General features: G+C 44.6%; 1 protein-coding gene across 13 annotated transcripts in view; it reads left to right on the top strand.

Moving 5' to 3' along the window:
• Positions 1 to 6,126: 6,126 nt before the first annotated feature.
• Eif2d (eukaryotic translation initiation factor 2D) overlaps positions 6,127 to 8,992 on the top strand; it is a 33,150-nt gene continuing 30,284 nt past the window's right edge. For 11 of the 13 annotated variants that reach the window (XR_004770063.1, XR_003485747.2, XR_004770062.1 and 8 more), the window contains exons 1-3: positions 6,127 to 6,377; positions 7,127 to 7,317; positions 8,588 to 8,671. Coding sequence is in view for 10 of the 13 variants with exons in the window: in XM_027417696.2 (XP_027273497.1) it covers positions 6,322 to 6,377; positions 7,127 to 7,317; positions 8,588 to 8,671 (331 nt within the window). In the remaining 3 variants the exon portion in view is untranslated. Of the gene's footprint in view, positions 6,378 to 7,112; positions 7,318 to 8,587; positions 8,672 to 8,992 lie in introns of all 13 variants that reach the window. The other 2 variants (XM_027417700.2, XM_027417698.2) reach the window with 2 other exon arrangements.

Raw genomic sequence — 8,992 nt, 5'->3', positions numbered from 1 at the left:
TTTATTCTAGTACTTAGAAAGCATCGTCCACAGACTAAATAATACAAGGTAACTGTGTGAGTCTGGACAAGTTAATAACCCTCCCTGACTTAATGAAGGGGGGTGGGAACAGTAAATGGCCGTAGCACTGCTGTGAAGGTGTTAACTGTATGATTAAAATACTCTGGCAAAAACAACTTAGGGAAGAAATGTGTCTATTTTATTTCACAATTCCAGGGAAGTCACAGCAACAGGGGTGTGTGTCACTTCGCAGGAAGGGACAGAAAGAAATGAGTGCATTCATGCTGCTAGCTTGTGCCTAGCTTGACTTCTCCACTCTGATACAGTTCAGGACTTCCTACCTAGGGCGGCTGGTTAGTACCACACTAATTAACTAAATTAAGACAACTCCCCCACAGACATGACCACAGGCCAACAATGTAGACAGTCTCACATCGAGACTTTCCCTAGTGATTCTAGGTTGTGTAGAGTTGACAGTTAAAACTACCCACCACAGAAGGTGAGAGAGAAAGAGCTGTTTAGACAAGTAAAACAAAACAGTCTGTGACCTCTTTCAGTGAGAACACGATGATTATTCTTTTGGGTTTTTTGTTTGTTTGTTTTCAAATTGAACAGGAAGGCTCTCGTGCGTGCTAGTGTTGTGATGTTCAAATCCACTGGAAGAAATCCCAGACTTAGACTCAATTCAAATTTAGATTAAATTAATTTATTCTGACTGCTAGTGGAAGGATGGCAGCCTTAGAGCTGATACAGCATGGCGTTAGGAGGTGGGGTTTAAGATTAGGTTTTAAGTGGACATCAGAAAGGTGTGTATTCTAACTATCCATGGAACCCACAGCTGGGCAGGAGCATTGTTTTACTTTCCTCTATTGTTTCTTACTTTCCTGCTATATAGTAACAGAAAGACCATTTCATCCCTTTCCCGTAGCAATGGTGAGTTTCACAGAAACAAGGTCAGCTGTCAATACCCGTTATCCTAGTCCTAGGCCCTTATAGAATGCCTAGCTCCATATTACCTTTCTTTAGTCATCATAGGGGACCTGAGTAAAATATTACTTAGGTCTGAGAACACTAATGACTGGGATAGAGCAGTTCATTTATGGGCAGGCAAAAACACAGTGCCCTCAGGTTAGGGCTGTCACATCCCCACACTAGGTAAGTGTTCTCTATGCCTCCAGCCTCATGAATACCCTTTCTGAAGGCATGAAAACATCTTTTCACCCTAAAAACCACGGGATCTACCAAAAATTCTCAAACCATAGATCCCACATGAAATGTAAACCACAATGATCTATGTTTCCAGGAGAATTTGAGTTTCAGTAGAAGCAACAAGAAGGCTAGACTAAACAGTTTGGGAACACAAAAGAACATGCATGCCACTAATCAGAGGGTAAGCTCCCCGAAAGCAGAAAGACTGTGTTCAATCCTTCCTTTTATGTTTGTTACCGCGTGGGTATTTGTGATGATACATGTGTGGCACATACATGGGTGCCATGGTGCATGTGTGGAGTTTGAAGGACTTTCATGGCAAACCTGACCTCACTTTAATAAGCACAAAGACTAAGCTGTTAAGTTACATCTAATTAAGTCAATTGCTCTCGCCTCCTTGAGATTCATTGGCAAGGGAAAAGATAGGGAGGCTAAAGAAAAGGGAATCTCTCTTCTAGTCTATGTTTGCCTCAAAATATACCTTATTCTTGTAAAGAATCTGTGCTACAGTTATGTTCCTGTCAAGTATAATTTGTGAAAATTACCCCCATCCCAGCAAATTTCACTCTTAGTAGGTGTAGTGCTGTAATCCTAGCTACTTGGAAGGCTGAGGCAGGAGGATCACAAGTTCAAGGCAAGCCAGAGCCAGAGAATGAGTTCAAGGTCAATCTGGACAATTTAGAGAGAACTTATCTAAAAATGTATGCATATAATAAATAAACAGATGAGGTAGCTCCAAAGGGGCTCTGAATTTAATCCCAGTAAAAGACACACGGAGGTAGGTATGCACAGCAGTTTTCCTTTGGATACATTTCCCTTCACCTTGCTGCAATTCTGCAACCTTGACCCAAGAGTAAATGATAATCTGGAAACCCTTTGGGGCACACTGGAGCTGCTAAGGGATGTAGGCTGCTAGCTTGTCTTCAGCCAGTCATCCAACATTAGAGTCATCATAATCAGAAGGCAGATCCTGATGCAGGCAGAGAATGTTGGATGGTAGTCACCTAGGATGAATTGTTTGCTTTCTGTTGCTGTGATAAAACACTGACCAAAAACAACTTGTGGGAGGAGAGGGTTTATTGGGCTTATATGTTCCAGTTCACAGTCTAACTCTAAGGGAAGTTAGGGCAGGAACTGAAGCAGAGACCACAGAGGGAGCAGCTGAATACTGGCTTGCTCAGTTTACTCTCTAATACAACCTAGGATCACCTGGCCAGGGGTGGCACCACTCACAATGGCCTGGGCCTTTACACATCAATCATCAATCTAGCAAATGCCCTAGAGACTTGTCCCGATCTGCAGGACATCAACCTGGGCAAAAGAGTCAGTGATAGGGAATGGGGACAAGAGATGCAGAAAGAACGACCACAAAACAGGATTCTGATCAAGTGGCAAACTATTTTTTTTTCTCAGGCTAGCTTATGTAGTCGGCAGAGCAGGATATGGGGAGGGGTAGAACGGGTTGTTTGTGAGCTAGGTGTTAGTGTAGGTAGGATATTAGGAAGCCACAAAGAGGATGTTTGGCAGGGAAAAGAATTCATGAGTAAGAGGTCCAGGAAGGGTTGCCTAGGTGACTGAGCCTGCAGGTGGAGGACTGGGCCAAGTTGTTTATTTTCTTGAGCTGAGGTTCTGAGGATCTGCTATGTAAAGGTTAATATACAACTATATGGCCTGCCAAGAACGGCCTAAGATCTCACGCAAAGCCCTGAGATTTTTGGCTCCCAACATATGAGACTTGCCTACAGGCCAGTCTGATGGAGGCATTTTCTCAACTGAGGCTCCTACTCCCCAGATGACTCCAGCTTCCATTGAGTTGACAAAAGAATTAACCAGCACATATTGATCTGTGCTCTTAATCTCTTAAGAGGGGGGCTGGGTGTGGTGGTACCTAATTCCCTGAATCGTGGATCCTACTTATTCACCATTAATTAATTTTTAGGATGATGATTGACGTTTTTGGATCAATTGTACAATAGTTTTCTCAGTTTGAAATTTCTAATATTCCCCCAAAACTCTCTTCAGTTCACCAGGTCACATTTAGTGTTAGATCTTTTAAGTGTGAAGACACAGCAGTTCAACGACCAGGATTCTGTGAAGAGTGCCCTCCTCTGGGCTCCTTTGCCTTTGGTTTGGGGTGGGGTGCTTCCAGTAAAGCCTGGGGGGTGGGAGGTGTAGAAGTTGGGGCTAGCAACTAGACCCCAGTAGATGACAGAGATCACCAGGCACTTCTTTGGACAGTCAATGTGAAATTCTTCTTTGTTATTAATAACTTTGTTATTAAACAACTGGGATTGAAAGGTTCAGGCAATGCTCAGAGATCTAGAGAATATGGCATTTAAAATATTTTGTTAAAAAGCTTTTTGTAACAGAGAGATAGGCCAGCTGCTGGCCCCACCCCATTTCCTCCGAGAAGACTGGGCACTGAAGAAACTTCATCTCAGTGACAACGCTGGTCACTGAGCAACCCTGCCCTTCACCTCAACTGGTACAAAGTATTCCAGACCATGGACAAGAGGACAACGGAATCGACTTTCCCGGCGTTGCTTGGGCCAACAGTAGGCGAGTCTTCCCAAAGTCTCTAATCCACAGGTCGCAAGTTATCAGCAAGAAGGCAGGTGTCCTGCAGCCCACTACTATGGATGGAGCACCTTGGGGATGGCTGTCCATGCAGCCTGCTGGCAAGTCTCTGTTATTCTTTAATCATCGATTCAGGTAAAATCTTATCCTTCTCAAGAACTCTGATGCTTTTGACGACTGATAGTCTTGCCGGCTTAAAGCAAAACAGATTCCAGTAACAGGTATTTTGGGGTTTAACTATGTGAAGATAGGAAAGTCTAAGATGTATAAAGGTCTGAGAATGTAGTTACAAAGGCCTAAGGATATAAAGGCTTAAGTGATGATAAAATAAGTCGAGACATTAAGAGAATAAAATATGTTCCTGACTTCTCTATTTCTCATGCTACTGTTCATAATAAAGTTCACCAATATCACTATATGATCATAACTACAAGGTCAAGATTAAGATGCTTTTCATTGTCCAAAAAAAAAATCTGTCTGTTTTTAAAATGGTAATACTTTCAGCCAAGTTGCTTCTAACATGAATATGCTTCTAACATGTCTAATACTTATGTTTCCACAAACTCTAAGGATTCTTGTAAGTTCCAGTGAGCCGAATCAGATCCAAACAGGTCAGGTTCACTCCAGGTAATATTCAATCTTTCCCCGGTCCCAAATTCCCTTCACTCATCTTGGGACTCCTTGGGAACCCCTTCCTCATCTTACAATCTTCCCCTCAAGTGACAGGACCTAAGAAAAATTTTTTTTTCTAATCTCAACCTTGTCTTCTGCTCTGTCAACATCTTGCCAGGTCTAAGAGGCACCAGGGAGTTCCATACAGCCTGGACTACAATGAAGCAACCAGCTTCCCCAGGACGTGGCAGCAACCCAACCTTCTCGGGTCCCCCAAAGATGGTCAACGCCCCCCATGTCAGCAGGAAGCAGTCTTAAGAATTCGACGCCCTTATTCCTTAACCTGCCATGTCTAAACACCCCACCTTTTTTTAATAATAAGTAGAGGTGGGAATGAAAGGTTCAGGCATTATGCCCCTGTTACCTGGTGGAATCCACTCAGGCAATACCCTGGTCAGCCCAAGGTTCCATGGGAAAGAAGTCTGCACGCAGGTGCGGAGGACCCCTTTAAAAGATAGGCCCCTGCACCTTTACTCTCTCTCTCTCTCCCTCTCTCCCTCTCTCCCCCTCTCCCCCCCCTCTCTCTGTTTCCCCGCTCTGTCTCTCTATGGCGACCGGCCATGGCGGTCAGCCATTACCCTGTTACTCTTCTTAGTCTACCCATTCTGCCTTATAATAAACTTATAGTCAATATGTCCATCTCAATATTTCTCTTTTCTTCTTTTTAAACAAAAGAATAACAGGGATGATGGTGGTGATGATGGTGAGGAGGATGAGGACGATGATGAAGATCTGATATGCAAAACTTAGTTTAATAGAAGTTAAGTGAATGCAAAAAGAAATCAAAAGGAAAGGAAATGACTGCTCCTAAGCATGGCGGAGCAGAAAGTTTATTGTAGTGGGAGAGCATAGCCAAAGGCAGGGACATCTGACAGAGTCCAGAGGGGTCATGACCAGACTGAGGTGGGTCACGTGGGAAGAGGAGGACGAAAATGGGGAGGAGAGAGAAGGGAACCAGGTGCAGCAGCCAGGAGGCCCAAAAGAGTAAACGGAAAAGCCAGGTAACCAAAAAATATAGCTGATTGTGTAGGGAAGGGTTTAGGGTGGGGGCGGGGTAAGCGAGCAAGGAGGACCATGTAACAGGTAGAGACTGAGGGATGCAGGGAGAACCTGGTAGTCAGTGTCCGCTCTGATTATATATTAAATAGGCACCTCAGACTTTTGTCCCAGGTTTGAAACCTAACCTTAAGCAACCCCAGGTTTTAAATCCTTGCCCTCTGATTACAGTTTCTTTCAGGGAAGCCCCATCTTTTGTTATCTGATTGTGCGACTAGTCTGCCTTGGGCAAACCTGGTTCCTTGCGGTTGCTATTATCACTACGTGTAAATCAAGAAGGAGAAAATCCTAGCTGAAGCCTTTAGTTTACAACACCATGTAAAGATATGAATAAATAAAAGCCTTTTAAGCATACAAAAGAAGCATTCAATAAAACGAGCAAGTTTACTAAAACATGAATTCGATTAACTTTGGGGACTTTAAGCATGTGGAATAGATTGCAAGCAGGCAGTTTCTTGTCAGCGCCGTACCTAAAGCGGATCGGGAGAAGGTTAGAGCTAGAAGGCAATTAGCAAGCTGACCGGCCTTGCCACTGACCAGCAAAGGGCCCTGTAAGACCGGAGCGGAAGTTCCGGGGTCCGCCCCGTCCCGCCCTGAACTGCGTCAGTTCCGGGACCAGGACAGGCCAGTGTCGCTTCTAGGGCTGCAAAGCTCTTCGCTCAGGTTCCTAGCCGGCTGCTTTTTGGCGTCGGGTCCTCAGCATGGCTGCCTCCAGGGTTGAGAGCTGGGGAGCTGCCACACCCTCGTTTTGCTGACTGTTCCTGGAGTCTGTGTTCTTCTTGTCTTTCCTGGGCTACCCTAGCAGACATGTTCGCTAAGGCCTTTCGGGTCAAGTCCAACACGGCCATCAAGGGGTCGGACAGGTGAGGGAGAAAATGCTTTTGCTTCACTGAGAGAGGCCCCTACACCTCTAGGGGTGCACATGGAGAGGAGACCCCAGGGAGCCAAGCAGGGACGTCAAAAACATTTTGAGCATGAGGTGCGGGGTTATTATTTATCTCCCAGATGGTCTTTTGGACCAAGAAATAAAGTTTAGTCGGTGTGCACTGGGCTCAGACTAGGTGTTGTGGAAGATGTAAAATGAGGGAATACAGGCGCCCTGTCCTCCACGGAGTTTAGAGCCGGTGGGAAAACCCAGGTGGGGTAACGAAAACTAAAAGCATTGCGGGAAGCGGGGGTGGGGGTGTGCTTACTGATTCCTCCTGGCGGGAGAGCGCCGCTATGATAGGGAGAGGTGTTATCTTTCCAGTCTGTGTCGCAGACACAGATTTCTTCCTCAGGAATTTTGGAGCCAGCTCTCTTGGTGCCCCCGTGGCCTTTTAATCCTAAATTGACAAATTTGTCAGCTAGTGTGAGAAAGGAGTGGGGAAGGCATGTGGGGTCAGAGACTAACTTTAGTCACTGAGCATCGGTGTGGAATGATAAGCCTAGAAAGTTGTGAAAGTAGACGAGATAATAAGAAAGACAGGGATTTTGGAAGGCAGAGAACAGGGCACCTTAAACCAGGCAGTCTTTCTTCAGCACTTACGCTTTTTATGGTCGTTCTGAATTTCAGTATTTATTAATGCCCATTAGGAAGATAGTATTCATGGTGCCAGTGTGCTTTCTGCAGGAGAAAACTTCGGGCCGATGTGACCGCTGCTTTCCCCACCCTTGGAACAGATCAGGCCTCTGAGTTGATACCTGGGAAGGAAGAGCTAAACGTGGTGAAGTTGTATGCTCACAAAGGGGACGCAGTGACTGTGTACATGAGTGGAGGGAACCCCATCCTGTTTGAACTGGAGAAAAATTTGTATCCAACAGGTATGGCAACAAGATAGGAATGCCTAGACTACAGACCTTGAGGAACATGTGCTAAACTTTGTTGATTTGGTTTTGATACTTGTTTTCCGCCATCAACCTGCTTTTTCAGACAAACACGGAATTTCCGAACGCTATTTCCAGAAATTGCCATAAAAGGAATAAAAAGCAAACAAACAAAACCTCACAAAGAATGACAATTGCAAAGTTCTGAGATAAAGGAGTGTGAGAGCTCTGCGGTGTTGCAAAAGATGAAATTTCAGGGCATGTGAAGAAAATGCCCTGTAAATTGCTTGTAAACGGCTTTTCTTAACACAAGTGAAAACCTAGGCTGGGGAATTAAGCTAGATTAAGGAAGCCACTACAGCTGCATTAGTTATATACCTCACATGGGCTGCTTCACAGTGGGTTTTCGTAGGCTCTGAGTCTTTTTTTTTTTCTTTTCTTTTTTTTTTTTAAATCTTTGTCACAGATCTCTTTTCCATAGCAGCTGACACTTTGTCAGTTGGGGCTTTTCCTCCAAGGTTGTCTGGCTGCAGCAGAGCAATGCAGTCTCTCTTTCTCTCTCTCTCTCTCTCTCTCTCTCTCTCTCTCTCTCTCTCTCTCTCTCTCTCTCTTTTTCTTTTTCCTGAGAGAGGGTTTCTCTGTAGCTTTGGAGGTTGTCCTAGAACCCACTCTGTAGACCAGGCTGGCCTCGAACTCACAGAGATCCTCCTGCCTCTGCCTCCCGAGTGCTGGGATTAAAGGCGTGCACCACCAATGCCAGGCTGCAACGCAGTCTCCTTAGGCCGCTCCTATCTCTTTCTCCAGGTTGTTGCTGTACCTGAAGACAAATGGAGACTTTTTTCCTACAGGAGTTTTATGCTAATCATTATGAAAATAGGAACTCAAAATATAAATATAGGAAAATTTCAAAATTTCTTACAGACTTGTTCAGTTTTGGGGTCTCAATTGTTTCTGAAGTCATGCATCGAAGCCTCTTTGGTTTCTGCCCCAAATTTTAGTTCACTGTGGCCATTTTCTGCTGGCAATCCCGAAGCAGCAGCAGATGCCTCCAAGTCTCTGTAGTAACCAGTTTCCAGGCGTCAGTAGGTCTCAGCTTTCATCCTGAAAGCAGTCTCCCTGGCAAACTTCTTTTAACCTCTATAACCTTGAGCTGGGGTGTTTTTGTTTCTCTTTCTCAATTCTGATTAAAGTGAGTGTGGTGTCAGGCTTTTCTGGATCTGCAGCGGGCGGTGTTTGTTAAGTGTTTCCTGGATCTCTTTTGGTACAGTGTACACACTGTGGTCATATCCTGATCTTCTGCCAGCCTTTACAACATGGCCTCTGGTACTTGATAAGCTGGTCGGGGGAGCAGGTAAGACAATTTTTCTATGTTACAGCTATGGCTTGAAATGTCTTCAGTAATTATCAGCCACCTTAATAGGGCTACTCTTTCTTGTGTTCATATGTTGGAAACTGTCTCCACCACCTTTGTGTGTGTGTGTTATTTCTTCCACTTAGCTGATCCATGAGTTCCCTGGACATCTGATTCTGTCTTAAGCCTTTTATAAGTAAAATGAAAGCGGTTTGTGATTGCCACATGCTGTACTTTAAATCAATAGGGAACTTTAGCAAATAGCACCTAGTGCTTCAGTTTGTTAGTCCTTTGTCAAGTGGATGGGTATATGATAAAATA

Source organism: Cricetulus griseus, chromosome 5 (assembly GCF_003668045.3).
Source record: "Cricetulus griseus strain 17A/GY chromosome 5, alternate assembly CriGri-PICRH-1.0, whole genome shotgun sequence".
Taxonomy (NCBI): Eukaryota; Metazoa; Chordata; class Mammalia; order Rodentia; family Cricetidae; genus Cricetulus; species Cricetulus griseus.
The sequence above is the reverse complement of the archived record's forward strand: the minus strand, read 5'-3'. Positions and strand labels throughout refer to the sequence as shown.